This window comes from Babylonia areolata, chromosome 10 (genome assembly GCF_041734735.1).
Source record: "Babylonia areolata isolate BAREFJ2019XMU chromosome 10, ASM4173473v1, whole genome shotgun sequence".
Classification (NCBI taxonomy): Eukaryota; Metazoa; Mollusca; class Gastropoda; order Neogastropoda; family Buccinidae; genus Babylonia; species Babylonia areolata.
The window spans coordinates 13,468,569-13,490,765 of NC_134885.1; the positions used below are offsets into that span (position 1 = coordinate 13,468,569).

At 40.6% G+C, this 22,197-nt stretch overlaps 1 protein-coding gene across 1 annotated transcript; it reads left to right on the forward strand.

Moving 5' to 3' along the window:
* Positions 1-1,506: 1,506 nt before the first annotated feature.
* LOC143286801 (transmembrane emp24 domain-containing protein 1-like) lies at positions 1,507-21,022 on the forward strand. Its single transcript, XM_076594595.1, has 6 exons — positions 1,507-1,928; positions 5,536-5,633; positions 9,612-9,681; positions 11,245-11,352; positions 16,157-16,291; positions 17,165-21,022. Exons 1-6 carry the CDS (start codon positions 1,761-1,763, stop codon positions 17,264-17,266), a joined length of 681 nt encoding a protein of 226 aa, XP_076450710.1. The 5' UTR covers positions 1,507-1,760; the 3' UTR covers positions 17,267-21,022.
* Positions 21,023-22,197: the final 1,175 nt, after the last annotated feature.

A 22,197-nucleotide genomic window follows, 5' to 3' on the forward strand; every position in this document is an offset into this window, starting at 1 on the left:
AATTTCAATCTATCAACATCAGAATCTACTTCCTCATAGATCTTTGTATCATCTGCAAAGATTTTCACAAAACAGTCTAGTATGTCAGGCATGTCATTTATATAATATACAAAGAGTGTGGGCCCCAAGACACTGCCTTGGGGAACACCACTACTCACCTTAACAGGACACGATGACTCAGTACAGTCCCTACTGATACGTACTGTGTTCTCTCATATAAGAAGTCTTTTATCCATTCCAACAATTTACCACAAATACCGTACCCTTGCAATTTAGCAATTAACCTATTATGTGGAACTTTATCGAACGCCTTCTGTAAGTCCAGATAAATTGCATCCATTGGTTTATTGTTTTCAAGTGACTGCATCCAGTCATGTACAGTATTCAACAACTGAGTCACACAGGATCTACCACTGGTAAAGCCAAACTGATAATCAGACAGTAAGTCGTTATCAATCAAATGTTTATTCAAAGTATCACGTATGAAACCTTCAAAAACTTTACATACAACCGATGTCAAACTTACTGGTCGATAGTTTCCAGGGTCTTGTTTGTTACCTTTCTTAAATATTGGTTTTACTTGTGCTACTTTCCATGCCTGTGGGATCTTACCATGTGATACAGTCTTAACAAACAGAATCTTTAAGGGAATAGCGAAACTATTATGCAATTCTTTTAGCAAATAAGGGTATATTCCATCAGGACCAGTGGCTTTATTTACTTTTAACTGTGAAAGTTTGTCACCAATAATCTTTTCTGAAACTTCAACATAATCTGTTGAAGTCTTGCATTCTGACTCAAAAGAAGGAACATTGGTGACATCTTCCACTGTGAAAACACTAGAGAAAAACAAATTTAGGACCTCAGCCTTTTCTTTGTCATTGTTAGTTAAAGTTCCACCAGGTGTGCTTAAGTTCGGAATAATCTCCTTTGGTTTAGTTTGTGATGCAATATAATTAAACAGTCTCTTTGGGTCACTTTTAATGTTCTTTGCAATAGACATCTCTTTTTCCTTGGTAGTTTTTCGTAATGCCCTCTTAACCTGATTTCGAGCACGTGCATAAGCATTATAATTTTCAGTCGTCCTGTACTTCTTATACCATCTGAAGGTCCTTCTTTTCAATCGTATCTTTTCCAAAACAGAAAGTGGGACAGTCTTTTTTTTTGTAACTTTTGTTTCCAGTCCAAAACTCTTTAGATGGCACATACTTATCTTGTAATTCCTTCAATTTATCAGTAATGCGAGACCAACACTCATCCACAGATTTGAGTTCCAAAGTCTCTTTCCAGTTAATGTCATCCAGTGCATGCCTCATTGTCTCATAATCACCTCTATCATAAACATAGCGTCTGCCTTTCGACTTATCAGGTAGATAATTAAACTGAGATCCCCGCTGCAGGTGAGGTGAACAGACAGACAGTGTGTGTGTGTATACAGGAGGCGGTCAACAGAGAAAGCGAGGGAGTTGTTTATCATTCAGTACAATAGTTATTGGTCGGACCACTGAGACGATCAATAATGTTCCACGTGTGACCACGTTCAGCTTGAACCCTGTTGACTGCTTTTGCTATCATCTCCAGAGCAATCACGCAGGCAGTCAAGTGAAACAGCTGCTCATCTTCTTTGCGGCACGTGCCACGTATTGACGTGAGCTAAAGCTCAGTTATTGAAATCTTCACTTGTTATTGTGGGTGAGCGCTTCAGCTGGGTTCGTTCGTTGGATTTGTGTAATCAGTCACAACCTGCCGGTTCAAACAATATGGAGGCGAGGAAGTCTGTGTTAGTTTCGATTACTGTGGGCGTGCTAGTTTTTCTGCGAGTTTGTCACGGTGTTGATCAAGATCTCACTTTTGAAGTCGCAGCTGGAAACACAGACTGCTTCTGGGAGCACCTGAAAGAGGATGTTCAAGCCGAGTTGGAGTACCAGGTGCGTTGGTTTATCTTTTTGGTCGTTTCTTCTTACCCCCAAGACAGTGGCGAACTTTCCAACACAACAGTCAACGTCAGCAACAGCCACCTTGTCGCACACATTGACACAGTGATAGACATGTGCGCGCGCGCACGCACACACACACACGCACACACACACACACACACACACACACACACACGTACTCTCTCTCGGCGGTACCCACATTTCTTTCCTCCACTTCTCTTTGATTAACAGAGTGAGCGTCCTCGCCATGTTGTGAATCCTACTTATTCAGTCTTGAAGGGAAAATGTGGCCGCTCTCTCCCACATACACGCACACACGCGCACACACACTCACTCACCCACCCACGCATTCTCTCGCTCGCATTCATACATCGTTCCATTTTCAAACACCAAAAGTGATGTGGAATTAAAAAAAAAAAAGTTCAATGTTATCGTGTGGCAAATAATGTGGGTTAAATGATTTAATTCTATGGTATAAACTTGTAACAATTTTTTTTCCTTTCTGTAATTGTATTTTAGTTGGTTGGCTCCAGCAATTAACTAAACCCTATCTGTGGAGGATCTGAAGTCTAATACTTAACCAACTCTTCCACAGTACCTCCCTGGTCCTTTCACCTTCTTTTAACCTTTAGATTTATGGGGGCTGTCACAGGGATGTGGTGGCTGTGTCTCCTCCAGGGGATATATACTTGGTACTCGCATAGTCTGTTCCTGTAACTAAACATACCACCAACAGGTGGGGGGCTTTGCAAACATGGAGTATGTGAAACTTCTTTGTTCATGGGCTGCAACTCCAGCATTCACTTGTATGAACATGAGTGGACTTTTATGTGTATGACCGTTTTTACCCTGCCATGTAGGCAGCCATACTCCGTTTTCAGGGGTGCGCATGCAGGGTATGTTATTGTTTCCATAACCTAGCGAACGCTGACATGGATTACAGGATTTTTAATGTTGGTATTTGATCTTCTGCTTGCGTATACACACTAAGGGGGTTCAGGCACAAGCAAGTCTGCACATGCATTGACCTGGGAGATAAAAAAAAAATCTCCACCCTTTACCCACCAGGCACTGTTGTTGAGATTCCAACCTGGGATTCTCATATTGAAAGTCCAGTGCTTTAACCACTTGGCTATTGCACCTGTCAGTATGAGAAACAAGAACAGGCACCACTGAACATCACCAAAGCGACTCAGCAGCAGTGTAGGGCCTCCTCTTGTGAGTGGCCTTACCAAGATCTGTCGCTTGTGGCTCTCTGTACACTGATGGCACTTGGACTTCCACACTAGGTTTAACCACTTGGATGTTCAGCCCCAGAAGCATGAAACTTAAACCAGTGGTTTGATTGATTGATATAGATTCTTATTGATTGACTGATATGGATATTTATATAATGCCTATCCTTGGTCAGAGACCAAACTTACAAACAATGAATCATTTGCACAACTGGCTGTCTACCTAATAAGAACTGAATAAAAGCTGCCTTTAGTTTAGGTGCTCATTTGTTTTATATGATTATGTCATTCAGTTTGGCTTCAGTCAAACACACACACATACACACACGCATGCATGCACTCTCTCACACATAGACACACAACACACACACACACACACAGATTTTTTTTGTTTATATATAGATGTGTGTGTGTGTGATAAGTAGATTTGACTGCATAATTTTTGCAGGGACAGTTCTCTTGTTGCCATGAGTTCTTTTGCGTGTGTTAAATACATGCTACATATGGGACATCAGTTTACTTTCATATGAGAATGACTGAATGGGGCAAGGAAAGGACTGAAGAAGTAGTGACAGGTGGCCATGATCCTCGCAATCAATGAGAGATATGATTACGTGTTGTGATCAGCCCCACATCCCCACTGTGTTAACCTTGTTAAATGGAAAACAATAGTGTTTATTTTCAGTGTGTCAGCACAAACGTTGTCTCTGTCTCTTACTCTCTATCTTTCTTTGTCTGTGACTGTGAATCTGTCTCTGTCTTTCTCGCTATGGCAAAATTGGTTAGGCATTGGCCTTCTGATCCAGTGATCACTTTGAGGTCCCACGCCCATTTCAGTATTGTGTGGTGTCCTTGAGAAGTTTTCCTCACTCCACCCAGGTGTGAATGGGTTACCTGACTGAAATTGGGGACAGTTAAAACAGCGGAAGGAGAGGTTTGGGCTTCACCTTCCAATGTTGAGCCCTTGATAAATGGTCATGAATTCTCTTCCCCGGTGGCTGTGAAACAATCAGAAGGCTGAAGGACCCTAAACTAACCTTTAACCTTACAGTTATTGTCTTATTGCTCATGGATTGTCACAGGTTTGGGGGAATTATTGCAGTGGTGATTTTCAACCAGTAATGAGTCCTCATTGTGGCAAAGACTGACAAAAATATATAAATATTTAAATTTTACAGATTTCAAAATAGATCTTCTGGGTGACAGATGGGTTTCTATGTTTTTGACAATGCATGAATACTCACCAACACACACTTTCTCATTCCCTCACTGAGTCTGCCTGTTTCCCTTGCTCTTTCCCTCACTATCTCTTTCACTCTCTCTCTCTCTATAAATTATAATGGTCACACAAGCTTTGCACTTTTCACACTGAGTTCCCTGAGTGATGTCTTTTTTATGACAACATAACCCCCCCCCCCCCCCCCATCCCTGTATTGATTGTTGACATGGAGCAACATGATTGGTTTACTCTTTCCAGCCACATGTTGCCAGGGTTGACTGCTGCAATACTGCATTGAATGGAAAATTCTCTGGGCTGAAAAAGTAGGGAATGGAAGCTAATTTAAGCTGGTGTTGATTTCTAGAGAGGAGAATAATGTGTTATATATTCTGGCCTGTGTGCCTGGTCTAGACTGTCTGTCTGTCTCTGTTTCCCTATTTATAAATCATTCAGTGTTTACACTGTCTTGTACTGTGTGTGTGTGTGTGTGTGTGTGTGTGTGTGTGTGTGTGCACCTTAGCCTGTGCATTTTGCCTTTGGAGTTATGTGTGTTTACCAGCTGTCGATTATTTGCCACATTCAAATCTGCTTCAGAGTGTATATGAACACAACTGCATGTGTAATATTTATTTATAAAAAAATATTTTAAGTGCATGTGCACATGAGAACATGCATGCTTGCTCATGCACACACACACACACACACACACACACACACACACACACACACACACACACACACACACACACACACACACACACACACACGCACACACAAATCCTTTTTTTTTTTTTTATATAGTCCTTCCACCTCCCCTACAACAGCTAGTACTACCAGTCCCATCATTCTGATTTCCATCTTCTTCATGATCAGTGGTCCAACTTGCCAAAACTGTTCACTGCTTGTGACTTAAGTTTCAAATCATTTCATTTCACAATAAGTTGAACAGTAATGATGATAATATGGATAAAGTGTTAATTATAGCACTGAATCTTGTGCAGAGACAAAACGGTTACACACCAGTCGTTCACAGACATGAACAGCTCTGGCTCATAGGACGAAAGACAAACCAAACAACAGCAGACCTTAAACCTCATCTTGAGGGAAAACATTAGTGACACATTTTCCTGTCTCATGTCCACAGGTGATAGATGGGGGGGACCTGGATATTGACTTTGTCGTCTCCGCCCCGGACGGAGAGATTCTGATCGAAGAGCACCGCAGAACGGAGAACACGGGCACGTAAGTCGCTTTGTTTGGGGGATGCAGACTGGAACTGAAGAATATGGAATGAGGACAGACCCCCCACCCCACCCCCTCCAAATAAAAAAAAATTAAAAAATAAAAAATTGAGAAAAAAAAAACATAAAAAGTTTCTGTGAAGTTCCTTTCTTTAAAAGGGTAATAATCGAAGAAATGGGTTAAAAGTTTCATGAAAATATTTGACAAAGAAAAGGGTAAAAAAAATTCTCAGGGGTAGAAGTTTCTTTTAGTGAACAAAAATTACAAGAATATTGAAAAAGCACAAGGACAGTCAAACATCCAGGTATATATAGGATATTATAATGTGAAGCAAAAAAACACAGAGAGAGAACTCAGAACTCAGGTCGGTATGGGGTCAAAACAAAAGTTTGTCAACACCTTAAAACACAGAAGCATGTGCACACGCACAAGAGAGAGAGAGAGAGGAAAGAAGGAAAGGATAGTCTACCAACCACATGTTTCATGAAATCATTGGAAAAACTTGTCCTTAGGGGTGAAAGCCCATTGTTGTTGAAATCAACCATACCATCTTGCACTGAAGTCCAGGTTTGAAGGGGAAAAAAACTTTGCCTGGAGCTGAATATTTTCATTTGAGATACGGTCAAGTGCTCAGAGCAAAGGAAAGCAATGTCTTGCTCAAGATTTTGGACCATCTTCAAGAGAAAAGGATTCTTCTTTTTCTTCTTCTTCATTCGTGGGCTGCAACTCCCATGTTCATTCACATGTACATGAGTGGGCTTTTACATGTATGACTGTTTTTACCTTACTATGTAGGCAGCCATACTCCGTTTTCGGGGGTGAGAGAAAGGGATAATTTTCTGGGCTGTGGAATAGCTTCTGAATGACGTACATGTGCTTGAAGCTGAGGTTGTTGATTTTTTTTTTTAAAGATAAACATCAGGTGTGAATTGCACAAAGATGATTGTCTTGTGAATGGTGAAACAGAAATGTGGGCTATTGTTTTGTATTGTGTTGCTTTTGTGTCACAACAGATTTGTCTGTGTGAAATTTGGGCTGCTGTCCCCAAGAACAGCCACAGTGCGGTGTCACCCAGTTTTCTTTTTGTCGATCTGCAAATGTTTTTTTGTTTTACTTCCACTTGTATGGGTTGGACCTTGGTGATAATGGGATAATGCTGAGGCTGACTGATTTTTCCTGAGAATGACTGTATCATGTCCACACGCTTAGATTTTTATCAAGACTTATAGAGACTTCAATCATCAGCCACTCTACATCTTAACTCTCTCCATACGAACAGCGAAAGAGACGACGTTAACAGCGTTTCATCCCAGTTACCATCATCAAAATATTGCAAGCGGAACGCTCTTATACTGAAGAGGTGAATGTTGACAACAGTTCTGATGACGGAAGCTAAAGGCTGGGTCATTGAGACACTCACTGGACATCCGAGGGGTCTGTGTAGAGGAGAAGAGAGGACTGGCCGTACTGAGTGAGTTAAAAATCACAGAAAACCGTGGCAACTCGCACATACTCCCCCCACCCCCCAACACCCCCACCACACTCCTAGTCCACCACCATCGCGCACACACACACACACACACACACACACACAGTTATGAACACACACACACAGTCATTCTTTCCATTAGGCTCCATCAGCAAAGAAAAATATGTTTTAACTTCTTTCCACTAATTCCAGCAGATTCATTATGTATAACCACAACTTTTCAGTTCCAGTTTCAGGAATGTTTCAGACATACAGACTGGTCCATATACAGTACACCACATCCCTGTTAAAATGAAAAGCAAGGAAAAAAGCAGGTGCCTGACCTGGCCATAAACCCAACACTGTTGTCAGGCCTTGAGAGCCTACATTAGGTATGTCTGAAACGTTAACATAAAATGAAACAGTCATTACTGTTAAACAATATACAATACAGTTAAAACAATGAAAATAATTAAACAAGATAAACAAAGTAAATACTTTAAAATAAAAAAATGAAAGGCATCAATTACGACCACAAGGCTGTATTGTATTACAGTATATCCATTTCCAGGTGTTTAGGTTGTCCTGTCACAGGAAGGTTTTGTTTTGACAGTGTTGCCACCACCACCAGTCATAGCTGAGCATCAAACGTTTGACAGTGCTGGAGTAGATCAGGGTCACTTGTGACAGAGCACGAATCTTTGATGGGCAGAAAGTGTTGAGCAGTTTGTTTTCACTTCATGACTTACTGGATACTGAGCGGGGAAGATTTGAAATGTGCTGAACAGGTGCATTTTTTTTAAGAAGAAACTCCCCCCCCACGTCTGGGTCAGATGCTGTCTGCACACAAATAGCTGTGCAAAATACTACACACACACACACACACACACACACACACACACACATGTTCATACATAGGTATTCATGTAGGTGTTTTAATCAAAATAATAGAAAGCAAATATCATTGACAGTCAGCATGTATATGGAACCATGGTTTTGAATTAAATAACTACATGACTGTGTACTCAACAACCATGACAGGTTTAAAGGAAACTACCTGCACTCTGTGTGCTGCTTGGTGCACAAGAACTCAGTCAGTAGCTTCATTTGCCTTGTTGTGTGGATTCATTTTGGTTTCTCTCAGATGAGGAAAGAGGAAAATTGTAACATAAACTGGTGAAACTTCAAAACTTCACTTTTGCGTTCAAACTGATCTATGACACACCTGTATTAGCAGTCACTCAGTCAACAATATCTATTTTAGATTTCATGGTGCATAACAGCTTGTGAACAAGAAGAGATATTCAGATAAGGAAGAATGCAAAGTAGTTTGGATTTACATAACAAATTGGAGCATCCCAGTATGTGGTGCTATGAAGCAACTTGATGGACCTTTTGTGTGTGCACATAAAAGCTGTTGTAAAATTTTCTTACACCTGGATAACCTTCACCAACACATCAGCCACCATCATTAAATAGCTTCAAGTAATGAAGTAGACCAGCTGTTGCAGTGTGTAAGTATGTGTCTGTGTGTGTGCATGTGTATGTGTGTGTGTGTGTGTGTGTGAAAGAAAAAGAAGCACTATTGAAGAAATCAGAAAGAACATTTCTTTCTTGCAGTCTCAGGACAAACTGGATTTGTAGCATTATCACAAGTATGGTTAGTATCTGCATGACTGCACCAATCCTTATTGTGTGTGTGTGTGTGTGTGTGTGTGTGTGTGGTTAGGTACGAGATTGTTTCTTGGTGTCTCTGTCAGGTGTGTATTTCTGTGTGGGTGGTACTTCAAATACACAACATAAGTATGGGAATTTTTACGCACCATACAAAATATATCCCATTCATTTTTCTTCATTTCATTAAATTCAGTGTGGCAGGGAAGGAGGTGTGAGTGTGGGGAGGGGGAGTGAGGGGGGGATATGGTGCCTTATACATGTTGATTAAGAATAGACATTGCTGAATGAACTACAAGTCACTTAGCAGTGAAGTTAGAATTGAAGGCCCCATAGTGTTTTACAGCCACTGGGGCAGTGAGTTCATATAAACTGTGTCCAGGGCTCAGCGTAGGAGGGTAGGGCCCACAGTCCTCACCTTCCACCATTGTCACCTTCCCCAGCTGTAGTCAGGTCACAACTGGGTGGAGTGAAGAAAATGGAGCAAAATGCCTTTCTCAAGGACACAACTCCATGCTGAAACAGGGCCTCAGACTTTGATTTGTGGTGAATACTGGATCAGAAGTCTTATCAGTCTTGCCAGGGTGCAGTATGAGATTATCAAAATATTTTTATTCTGTCCTGAAAAGACCACCTGGAAAACAGTTTTGATACTTCATCGATTTCAGAGTAAGAAGGAAAATCTTTCCTTTTTGTTTGTTAAACATCACCACAAAAGTGATTCAGAAACAATATTAATGAAGCAAGTTTTCGTCTGTTCTGGATATAATAAATGATACAGAGAGAACACTTTCGACACTTTTATATTTGAATTTGTGATCTTTCCCCTGTTTCAGAATCCATACAACCATGACTGGGGAGTACAAGTTTTGCTTCGGCAACAGCTTCAGTCGCATGGCATCCAAGGTTATTTGAGTGTGTGTGTGAGTGTGTGTGTGTGTAGTGTGTGTGCGTGTGTGTATGTAGTGTGTGTGTGTGTGTGTGTGTGTGTGTGCGTGCGTGCATGGGTGTGGTTGGGTGGCCTCAGTTGCATGCAAATCCATGGAGCACATTTTTTCATTCTTTTCTTTTTTTAGTTAGGTTTTTTTTGTTGGTTTTTTTTTTGTTGTTGGTTATTTTGTTGTTGTTTTTCCAAGTGCTGTACACATGGCTTTCTTCACTGGCTGGAAGAAAAGAAAAGGAAAGAGAAGAACCATAGATAAAACCTCACTCATTCACAGTTCTTCGTGTGTTTGTTTCTGTAGTTGCCTCACTGAGATAACATAGAGTTCACAGATCAGGATAAAGGTCATTGTTTATTTGAACAACTTCTTCCTCTTTGTAATATTTCTCATTTTGTTCAGACAAAAATCAGTGCCACCACTTAAAAGTACTCATTAAAAGTGTATATTGCCCTTCAAATCGGTGCTGCACTGATGTCGTTTCACCAAGGTTCAGCGGTTCAGGGGTTAACCCTTTTCCACCTGACTTTTCATTACATGCTCCCAGTGTTGATGTTTCACGGGTCAAGAAGTTTTTTTTGAAGGTTTGGAACAATGTACAGTGGCTTAATTTTATTTTATGCAATCTTTATGTGGAAATTAAAAACAGTATTAGGTGGTGAAAAATCAGAGGTACCTTAAAATGAAGATAAAGCAACATTTCCAGTCTAAGACTCTTTGTCAAGTTTGGTTTTACACCGCCTATTAATATTTTCATTTTCGTTTTAAAAGGTCCAGCAGTCACCATTTTTTCATATATGTGGAAATGGTTCCATTCTTTAAAGTTATATTTTTTCCAGTGGACCATTTGCCACCAGTACAATACAACACCATACTTCCTGATAATAAAATTAATGTATTCTGTCACAAAAGAGTTAACACTGGACAAGTGCTGACACTGGTTGTGTGTGTGCATGTGCAGGTGTATTTGTGTTTGCTCACGTTTGTTCTTGTGTGAAGTAACTGATGCAAGTATGTTTATGTATGTTTAACTTTTTGTTATAAATGCCGTGAGCTCCCTGCCTGGGAACTGTGAGTGTCAATCTGCATTATCATTATTATTATATATTACAGACATGCTAAATGCTCAATGCTTGGCTTATATCAGAGATTGGCACAATCTCACAGTTGGGACAACAGCAAAGTGAGAGCTGTATGATCAATGGTTTCTCCACAGCAGTGGAATTCATTTACAGCTTAGTCTTTTGTGAAGGACTATACTCTCACTTGGAGGCAAGATTGCAATGGCTCTTAGTGATGTTGCCTTGGGGGCTACTTGGCCTTTGGGGACTATCTCAACACTGGCTGTTTTAAAACCATCTTGGCTGAGAGAGTGGGGATGTAACTTGGGCAAGATACTCTCCTCTATAATGAAATTTTAAGGCAGATAGTTGGGACAGCAATTGCCTCCTCTGCTGTGCTGATGGTCACAGTGAGACATGACTGACGACAATGTACACATGAATGTGTGGGTGTTTTCTTGCTGCAGGTGGTCTTCTTTGAGCTGGTGGTGGAGGAGAAGGAGGAGGATGATGACTGGAAGTTTGACATGGATGAGGTGCAGGAGATGGTTGACATGACCCTGGAGGACATCAAGGTCAGAGGGCGGAGGTCACTGGATGTGTGGGGAAAGACACAAGAGCAGAGTGGTTAAAGTGCACAACATCCAATCTGAGGGCCAGATCCAGGTTTCAGCATCAAGTGGGTTGAGGATGGAGATTTTATTTTTCCAGTCTCCCAGGTCAACTGTCGTGCAGTGCCTCAACCCACACTTTATATGAATACATACACATAAAATCAAATGCGCAAGCCCAAGACCCCATAATCAGTATCAGCACTTGGTAGATTACAGAAACAGTAATGTCCCCAGCATGCACACCCCCAAAACAGAGTGTAGCTGCCTACATGGCAGGGTAAAAACTTTATACATGTAAAAACCTACAGTTACATATGAGTAAATGTGGGGTTGCAGCCCATTAACACAGAAGAAGAAAAAGAGGACATGGGAAGAAAGTACAGCCTGCGCGTCTTGCAAAGTTTTTGCAAAGTTTTTGTGTGTGTGTGTGTGTGTGTGTGTGTGTGGCAGGGTGGGGGGGTTATAATTTACTGAGACACAGACAAAATGTGTGTGAGTGTGTATGTGTGTGTGTGCATGTGTGTGTGTATGTGCATATGCATGTGTAGTTTTGCATCACATATAGGATTTCCACTTCTGAAAGATTTGTGTTCATAAAAGAAACTTCTTTTTTTTTTTTTAAACATTAGTGTTTGAAAAAAAAACAGCTTGGTAATAATTCACTTATTCCCTGAAACACAATTGTCAAGATGAAGCTCAAGTTACCACATATATCAGTGAATAAGGATCAGCTTCCTAAATATGAGCTTTTTTTATGAGAATTCGGGGCTTTTTCTCTTTCTTTTTTTCTTTTATAAGTATTTTTGAAGAGTCTGCAGAACGTATGATTGCTTAGTTTTAATGCCTGTTTTGTTGACAGAGAGAGAAAAAGGTTTGCAAAGTGTGTTTCTGAGGTTTTACACTGTTCTAAAACATTGTACAAATGTTGCTAGTCTTTTGTGGTTCTTTGTTGATACAATATTGGAAGGCACCAGCTGGTATGTTCATAAACAAAAGTGGTTATGCACTCAAAGCATGCCTCATTTGGCCCCATCTTCATGATGCAGTGTAGAGTGAGCGATCGACATTGGATAGTGTGTGTGTGTGTGTGTGTGTGTGACACTGTGTGTCTGTATGTGTTAGTTTGTGTCACTGTGTGTATGTATTTATGTCTGTGTGCTGTATGCATCTGATTGCATACATGAGAATATTTCTGTATTATACAGATCTCTGTGTTTGCATTTTGGCAATTTTTTTAAATTTGTTTTTTCCCCTTTATTTTACTTTGTTTCGGTATTTAGACATGCACTTAAGTGAAGAGGACACAGGACCCTGGGTTCAAAATTCAGTATTACAAAATTCAGTCACTCCCCCATGTGATTAGAGGTTGGGTGGGGATGGGAGGAGGGATTGTCCTCCGTGTGTGCATTTATGTGCATGTGTATGTTTTCTGTGTTTGTGCACATACACATTTATCTAACAAAACTTTTATTAAAGCAGTATCAAAGTGATGTTCATGCTTATCTGTATAACTGCTCTTTCTACTCAGTCTCTCTCTGTGTCTCAAACATGCAGGAACACACGCACACACACACACACACACACACACACACACACAAACCACACACACACACACAAGCATTGTTGCATGTGGTTTTAATATGCTTTGCATTTGAACTGTTGTTAGATATGTTGTATGTAAAACATCATTTAAAGCTTCTGCTTTTGTTCACATTTTCCTTTTCCTTTCTTTTTCTGTGTCCACGGGGGGCAGATGAAAAAATAAGAAGCTGATAACTTTTCCAATTCCTTCTTAGATAAAATGTGTTCATTTTCTTCCTCTGTCCTGAGTTCCTGAGTGGAGTGATGGCCTAGAGGTAACGCATCCGCCTAGGAAGCGAGAGAATCTGAGCACACTGGTTCGAATCACGGCTCAGCCGCCGATATTTTCTCCCCCTCCACTAGACCTTGAGTGGTGGTCTGGACGCTAGTCATTGGGATGAGGCGATAAACCGAGGTCCCGTGTGCAGCATACACACGTAAAAGAACCCACGGCAACAAAATGGTTGTTCCTGGCAAAATTATGTGTAAAAATCCACTGTGATAGGAAAAAGAAATAAAACTGCACACAGGAAAAAATACAAAAAAATGGGTGGCGCTGTAGTGTAGCGATGCACTCTCCCAGGGGAGAGCAGCCCGAATTTCACACAGGGAAATCTGCTGTGATAAAAAGAAATACAAATACAAATAATCTGACAACAGTAGGGGCACCCCTGATGACTTGGCAACCAGTTCTCTCCATCTCTGCCTGTTTCTTGTCTCTCTCAGGATGTCCCTCAGTCTCAGGCCTGTCCATTCTGGGATGTTGCCCTCATCTCTGTTTTTTCTGTCTGCTTCTTCTCCTCCTTCGCACTGTGCCTTGCACGGATTGTCTTGGCAAGTCCTGCTGATTGTGAGATGTGCTTATACCACTTCAGTTCGTGTTTCTTCAGTGTGGTCAGGTGTGTTCATTCATGTTCATAAAAACAAAAACCAGCAGTATCATTCATTAAGATTTGAGGACTTCTTCTTTCTCTTCTCCCTCAACTCTGTGACCAGTCACTGGGTCGCCGCACAGAAGAACTGTTCGCCAGGTCCCTCCAGGTCTGTTGGTTGTGTGTCAAAGCCTGGGTCTCTGCAAATAGTTTTCCTGTCAGTCCATGTGTTTGTTGTGGGGTTGACAGGGTGTGATTGATCGTTCCAAGGGAGTCATTGATCGTTGACATCATGTAATTGGTCGTTCCAAGGGAGTCATTGATCATTGACAGGGTGTGATTGATCGTTCCAAGGGAGTCATTGATCGTTGACACCATGTAATTGGTCGTTCCAAGGGAGTCATTGATCATTGACAGGGTGTGATTGATCATTCCAAGGGAGTCATTGATCATTGACATCATGTAATTGGTCGTTCCAAGGGAGTCATTGATCATTGACAGGGTGTGATTGATCATTCCAAGGGAGTCATTTATCATTGACATCATGTGATTGATCATTCCAAGGGAGTCATTTATCGTTGACAGGGTGTGATTGATCATTCCAAAGGAGTCATTGATTGTTGACAGGGAGTCATTGATCGTTCCAAGAGAGTCATTGATTGTTAACAGATATTGATTGATCATTGACAGGGAGTGATTGATTGTTTCAAGGGAGTCCTTGATCATTCCAAAGGAGTTGATCGATAGCAGGGAGTCATTGACAGGGGGTCATTGATCATTAACAGAGATTGATTGATCATTGACAGGGAGTGATTGATTGTTCCAAAGGAGTCATTGATCATTCCAAAGGAGTCATTGATTGATAGCAGGGAGTCATTGATCATTGACAGGGAGTCATTGATTGTTAACAGAGATTGATTGATCATTGACAGGGAGTGATTGATTGTTCCAAAGGAGTCATTGATCATTCCAAAGGAATCATTGATCAATAGCAAGGAGTCATTGATCATTGACAGGGAGTCATTGATCGTTAACAGAGATTGGTTGATCATTGACAGGGAGTGGTTGGTCATTAACAGGGAGTGATTGATCATTCACACAGGGAGTCATTGATCATTTACAGGGAGCCATTGATCATTAACAGAGTGATTGAATGTTGGCAGGGAGTGTTTGATCATTCCAAGGGAGTGGTTGATCATTGACAGGGAGTCATTGATCATTCACAGGGAGCCATTGATCATTAACACAGCCATTGAACGTTGGCATGGAGTGTTTGATCATTCCAGGGGAGTGGTTGATCATTGACAGGGAGAGATTGATCGTTCCAAGGGAGTCATTGATCGTTGACAGGGAGTGGTTGATCATTGACAGGGAGAAATTGATCGTTCCAAGGGAGTCATTGATCGTTGACAGGGAGTGATTGATCATCAGCAGGGAGTCATTGATTGTTGACAGGGAGTCATTGATCGTCGACAGCAAGTCATTGATCATTGACAGGGAGTCATTGATCGTTAACAGAGAGTTATTGAACATTAACAGGGAGTGGTTGGACACGACAGGAAGTGGTTGATCATTGATAGGGAGTGGTTGATTGTTAACAGGGAGTGGTTGATCATTCATAGGGAGTCATTGATCATTAACAGAGTGATTGATTGTTAACAGGGAGTGATTGATCGTTGACAGGGAATGATTGTTTATTGACAGGGAGTGATTGATAGTGATTGATTGTTGACAGGGAGTCATTGATTGAGTCATTGATGGTTGACAAGGAGTCATTGATCGTTAACAGGGAGTCATTGTGAGTGATTGATGGTTGACAGGGAGTGATTGATGGTTGACAAGGGAGTGATTAATCGTTAACAGGGAGTGATTGATGGTTGACAAGGGAGTGATTGATGGTTGACAGGGAGTGGTTGATGGTTGACAAGGGAGTGATTGATGGTTGACAGGGAGTGGTTGATGGTTGACAAGAGAGTGATTGATGGTTGACAAGGGAGTGATTGATGGTTGACAAGGGAGTGGTTGATGGTTGACAGGGAGTGACTGATGGTTGACAGGGAGTGACTGATGGTTGACAAGGGAGTGATTAATCATTGACAGGGAGTGACTGGTGGTTGACAGGGAGTGACTGGTGGTTGACAGGGAGTGACTGATGGTTGACAGGGAGTGGTTGATGGTTGACAGGGAGTGACTGATGGTTGACAGGGAGTGATTGATGGTTGACAAGGGAGTGACTGATGGTTGACAGGGAGTGGTTGATGGTTGACAAGGGAGTGATTAATCATTGACAGGGAGTGATTGATGGTTGACAGGGAGTGATTGATCGATCCAAGGGCCACCTGGACAAGTCCATCCAGCTGCAGCTACTGATTAAGATCCACGAGGCCAGGGACCGCAACGTGGTGGAGGCCAACCTGTCGCGTGTCAACATCTTCTCTGCTTTCCAGGTTCTTTTTTTTCTTCTTCTCTCTCTCTCTCTCTCTCTCTCTCTCTCTCTCTCTCTCTCTCTCTGTGTGTGCAGCATTCATGCGAGGTGTATGCATTTTGTGTGTGTGTGTGTGTGTGTTTGTAGTGTGTTACTCACTTCCGTTTCGTAAACACAAGCGCGATATTCTTTCTCTTAGTTTGACACTGTGTACTCCTTGTACATGTATACATGTATTGAGTATGACTACGTTTACTTGTGTATATGTTTGCGTGCCTCTTAGAACAACGGCAGATATGTTGGTCAGCCAGTGTGCTAATATCTCCACTGTAAGACAACAGATATTCATTCATTCATGCATTCCCTCTCTTTCTTTCTCTCTCTCTTTTTGTTGCTCAATCAGTCAGTCAGTCAATCAATCAATCAGTCAGTCAATCAATCAATCAGATCACTTTAATGTCCCCATGGAAAATTAGCTTATGGGCTACAAGACAGCATGGGATAGTACATCAGTAGAATAATGCTTTACATACATAAATTTGAAAAAAGTATAGCACATTCAAAGCAAACAAAAGAACATAATACATAGGCTGTTTGAATTTGTGTGATTGTACTGATACAGCGGTTTGTCTGATCTGGTTTGTCTGTGACTGGTCAACTGTATTACTGTCATTTTTGTTAGCTGGGAGAGCAGCCCGAATTTCACACAGAGAAATCTGTTGTGACACAAAACAACACAACACAACACAGCGCAACACTACACAACGCAACAAAAAGCAATGGAATACATTACAATACAATACAATATGATCCTTTGCAATGTACAGTACAATACAATACAATACAATACAATACAATACAATACAATATCCACGTTTGTTGTGCTGTGTTGCAGGTGTTTGTGATGATCACGGTCAGCCTGACGCAGGTGCTGATGATTCGCAGCCTCTTCAGGGAGAAAGGATACGGGCAGGCAGGACTTCGGCAGTCCACCTAATGCTCTCCCTTTATGTCGCTCTCCTGTGTCAGACCCACCTCTCCGTGGGTGTGTGTGTCTGTATATGTGTGTGTGGGTGTGTGTTTGCATGGATGTAAATGTGCATGTGTATGAATGTAAGTGTTAATGGAAATCACCATGGACGTTTATGGTGTGTTTGGTTGTTTTTTCTTCTTTTTTTTTTTTTTTTTTTTCAAGCAGGCAAAAGAAAACTGTACACTGACACAGGCATTTACAGTGTTTTGGTTTTTGACATGTATGGTGCACAGTTTTAACCTTTGAAGTAGACAGTTTCTATTCAAAGTGGCATAGTTTAGAATGAATGTTTCCTTGAAGTTAGTTTGTGGTGAGACAGGCAGATGTCATTCCTGATAACTATCAGACAGAGAGGTTTTGCACTTTGGAGACAGCTTTCATATGACTGGGTCCACGTTCCTGCTTTGAAGTTGCTTTTTTTTTTTCCAACATTCGTCATATTGGTGTAGTGCAGTTCCGTTCTGAACCACCAGCCACAAAATCTGCCGTCACTTTGATTTTGTTGGACACAGTCTGGTTAAAATAACAGTCTGGATAAAAAATATATGAAAATGAAAATGAAAGAAATAAAAAGAAAACAAAAATGGTCATCACAACTAAGATGTGTCACATTTTTTAACTGAATCAAGAGGTCTAAAGCATATCTGTGAAAACTGGAAGCACTTCTTTGAAGTTGAACAAGTGAATGTTTTTTCATACCTGTCACATAGAAACTGTAGCGGCAGTCGTGTCTGTTCAACTGGAAACACACTGAATTGGACCATGCATGTGTTTCTGTAGAAGGTTTCTGGTGAAGTCATTAAAAGAAAAGCATGTAAATGCACACCTTTTGCATCCATTGGCATACATTTGTGGTGGACCAAAAATAAAACTGATTTTCATCACCATCATATTATTTTGATCTGGACTTAATGAAAAGACTGCCAGAGGCTGATAGTGACAGCACTGCAGGTGTGTACTGTTATTGTTGACTTACAGAGGTAACCATGTCTCTTTTTGAGTTTGACAGGGTAATTTTTTTTTCTTGTTTTCATTTATGCATGCAGTTTTAAAGTAGCAACGAACAATTTTCAGTTATGATTCTTGAAAGAATCAAGGCATAAGTCATTCCAACCCTCTTAGTGATTTTATTGGTGTAAAGAAGGTGCATCCTCATTTTAACAAAGTACTGCCTTATATTACTGTTTTAGAAATTGTTGTTTGACTTTCAGATTTACATGAACTGGAGTATCTGTTGAATTTGTAAGCTTTCTTTGTGGATATTTTATTTCATGTTGGCTGGTCCTGTTCTATTTTATGTTATATTATTATATGTGTTGGTCGTGATAAGAATCTCATATCTGAGGACTCAAGGTTTCCATTGACATTGTGACTATTTGTGATCTGTTTCTGACAAAACCTGTCGTTTACAGCATTGAATTATGTATGCATGTCTGTGAAGGAAACTTTCATCCATTGTGAGATTTTTTTAAATATGATTTTCATGTGATTTTGTTAAGTTTTCCAAATAAGCAGGGAACGTCTTGCTGAGTTATGTTTGATGAACATTGTACCATTTTGTGCACAATGTGTGTGTACATATTTGCATTCTTGCTGACGGACAGCTGGCTAAGCATGAATATGAATTTATCTCTTTATATATTTAGATAAAGGTGGATAACATCTCAGATTCTGTGCAGTGCTGTGTGAATCTGTTATGTCTGAATCCTGTGCCAGATCTCTTTGGCAGTTGAGGAAGATTCAGCTTTTGATAGTGTTGAAACTAGGGACACACACACACACACACACACACACACTTGTATGTGTATACGTGCATACTTATTTTTATCTTTGTGAAGAGAATCTCAAATCCAATCCTTGTGCGTTGTTGATAAAAGTCTTTTTAAGAAAATATTTTTAAAAGCATACACAAAACATTCACTTAAAGTGGAATGCATTCTGTGCAATACTTAGTATTTGTTTGCACACAGAGCAGCAAGATCAAATATGAAAAATCAGACTCTTCAATAGCTGGGGTTTTTTTCGCACCATTTATGTGTAAAACCAGCAATATTTGTCATAAGTCAAAAAGTGCAATATACTGTTTCAAGTTTTTGTTTTTAACAAAAATCAGCATGATTAAAAATAGCTGATCGACTAAAGAGTTCTTTAAGACTCAGATTTGCCATATGTCCTATCTGGGAGAAGACAGTATTGACTTGTTGAACAGCATATTACTTTATGTTTTATTTATTGTTCTCGCAAACAGCCTGCCAGGGTTGAAATTGTGAACTGATTGCAACAGTTACATTTCTCTTAACTCTGACTTTTTCTTCACATCTCCATACGTAATGATGGTGTATGCAATCTGCCTATGTAACTGATTGTGGATGTCATGGTTTAGAAGTGATGGGGTTTTGAAAACCTTTTTAGTTTCAGAATTTACTCAGTGTGTGAGTCTTTTAACTTTGGAATTTTTAATCTCCTTCACCACCCCTTCTCCCACTCCTACAAGCTTCCCCTCTTTCTCTGTATAATTAGGGGGGCAGCACATGCTGTGTTATATATAGATTTTCCTCCCTCTGCCCCTCTCCCCACCCCCCTTTTCTCTGACATTTTTGCCACATCAACAGTGGTGGGCGTCAAAACTGTAACTTTTTAACAACTACAGCATTTGTTTTGCCTGACTGCTTGTACATGTTGTCTTCAGATGCTCAGTTACTCATCCACACATTTCCTAAGTGATTGAGCTCAAATTTGGTGCTTTATCTTCTCATCTGAATGACCAGCACCCAGACCACAACCCAAAGGTAGTGGAGAGAGAATAGAATAGAATAAAATATGACTTTATTACCAAGTGTACCGGGGTCACAAGGAATATTGGGGGGGATAGTACATAACAAGGTACGAACATAAATCGAAAATCATACACAAACACAGATACAGTAGAAATTAGGATACATACAAGTGTGTATCAATGTAAAAACTTGTGCATACTCACAGACGGGCGCAATAGCCGAGTGGTTAAAGCGTTGGACTGTCTATCTGAGGGTCCCGGGTTCGAATCACGGTGACGGCGCCTGGTGGGTGAAGGGTGGAGATTTTTACGATCTCCCAGGTCAACATATGTGCAGACCTGCTAGTGCCTGAACCCCCTTCGTGTGTATATGCAAGCAGAAGATCAAATACGCACGTTAAAGATCCTGTGATCCATGTCAGCGTTCGGTGGGTTATGGAAACAAGAACATACCCAGCATGCACACCCCCGAAAATGGAGTATGGCTGCCTACATGGCGGGGTAAAAACAGTCATACACGTAAAAGCCCACTCGTGTGCATACGAGTGAACGCAGAAGAAGAAGAAGTGCATACTCACACATGCACACACACGCACACATGCACATGCACATGTGCGCACACACACACACACACACTCTCTCTCTCTCTCTCTCTCTCTCACGTACACACACACGTTTGACACAAAATAAACAGGACAGCTATCCCCATGTCGCCATTGGTCGGCATCATCTTAAATATAAGGGAGAGGGGGGGAATTCTGGTCCGTATATAGAACTCAAACCTGTGCTCTCACTTCCTAGTCGTGAACATTACTACTGAGCTACTGCTCCTTGCATTTTCAGTGTCTAAGGACTGTGTGCTTTCATTGGGTACAGGAATGGAGATGGGAATATGTCCAGAATGTGGGTCTGGGTGACCTGATGATTCTGGAAGTTGGTCATCGTCCTCCTGGGGAAGGACCAATCGTCTCACATCTCAGTGCTGATTATTCATAGGACTCCGAGAATGCTGGTGCAACTTTTGTTTTTTGCTGTTGTTTTTCCTTTATTTTTGTCACGTGTGCCATTTTCTAAACGTATGCTTGCCATGTGGGCAGAAGATTAACCTCCACATGCATTGATGCCAGACATTAATTCTTTGCCAGTACATTAAATTCAAAGGAGTTTGTGGTGAAGAAAAAAAAAGTGAACATAAATTTGTAGCTTAACACCTATGGCATGAATGTTTTACTGTCAACATTTACAGTTGCCAATATTTTTTCTTGTGATCCATGTAGATATCTGCTTGTGCACATACATATATAGATGCATATGATATGTACATGCACATACAGGTAAATAACATATGCACACAACATACAAGTAGATGGGCACTCAAGATGTTTTGGACTGTCACAGTCCCTTACCTTCTGTTCATCTGCAGTGTTCTGCTGTTTTTTAAGGGGACAGAAGGAACAAAAACCTTTTATTTATTTTTTGCTTGTTATTTCTGTTTTGATTTGTTGTGTGTTGTGCTGACTGAGCAATACTTTTATTTCATTGTTAATGTTGGAGTTAACTCCTGTGTTATGTTGAACTTACAATTTTGGATGTGTTGAGTTGAACATGTGATACCCAAATCTGGTAATATTCATGGTGGTTGTTTTCCAGCTTGTTTTGCTCTTGTATCTGTCATGGGACTTGTTTACTTTTAAGTCGTTCATTGTGTTTATGGTTTGAAGTTTCAGAGCTCAAAATGTTTTTTTTGTTCAAGGATTGATATTTCAGGCACGACCTATTCTTCCAATCTGTTCTCAATGTTCAGTGTACTTCATTCCCTTCAGTTTCACTGCCTAACCTTATCGAGTGATATACACACTTCACAACAAGTTAAAGATCACTTTATAAGAGCAGGTATATTTGCAGTAAAATGGTGAAAAATTGATTATTTAAATTACGCAGACTGCACATTGTCTACCACTGACCTCACTGAACACACACTGGGTTGTTTCAGGCACACGCCCACCATGAAACAGCTTGAAAAATGTGTTTCAAAAATTGATGTCTCAGCCAAAATTTTAGTTATTCAGTGGTGTATAAACGATAGTTGTGGTTTTTCATTAAAAGTAAAGGAAGTGCA

Bases quoted from the DNA above. Each gene is read 5' to 3' on its own strand.
- LOC143286801 (XM_076594595.1), top strand. From the start codon at position 1,761: ATGGAGGCGAGGAAGTCTGTGTTAGTTTCGATTACTGTGGGCGTGCTA. The intron at 5,634-9,611 runs GTAAGTCGCTTT...CCCCTGTTTCAG, and splicing joins AGAACGGAGAACACGGGCAC to AATCCATACAACCATGACTG. The intron at 16,292-17,164 runs GTTCTTTTTTTT...GCTGTGTTGCAG, and splicing joins ACATCTTCTCTGCTTTCCAG to GTGTTTGTGATGATCACGGT.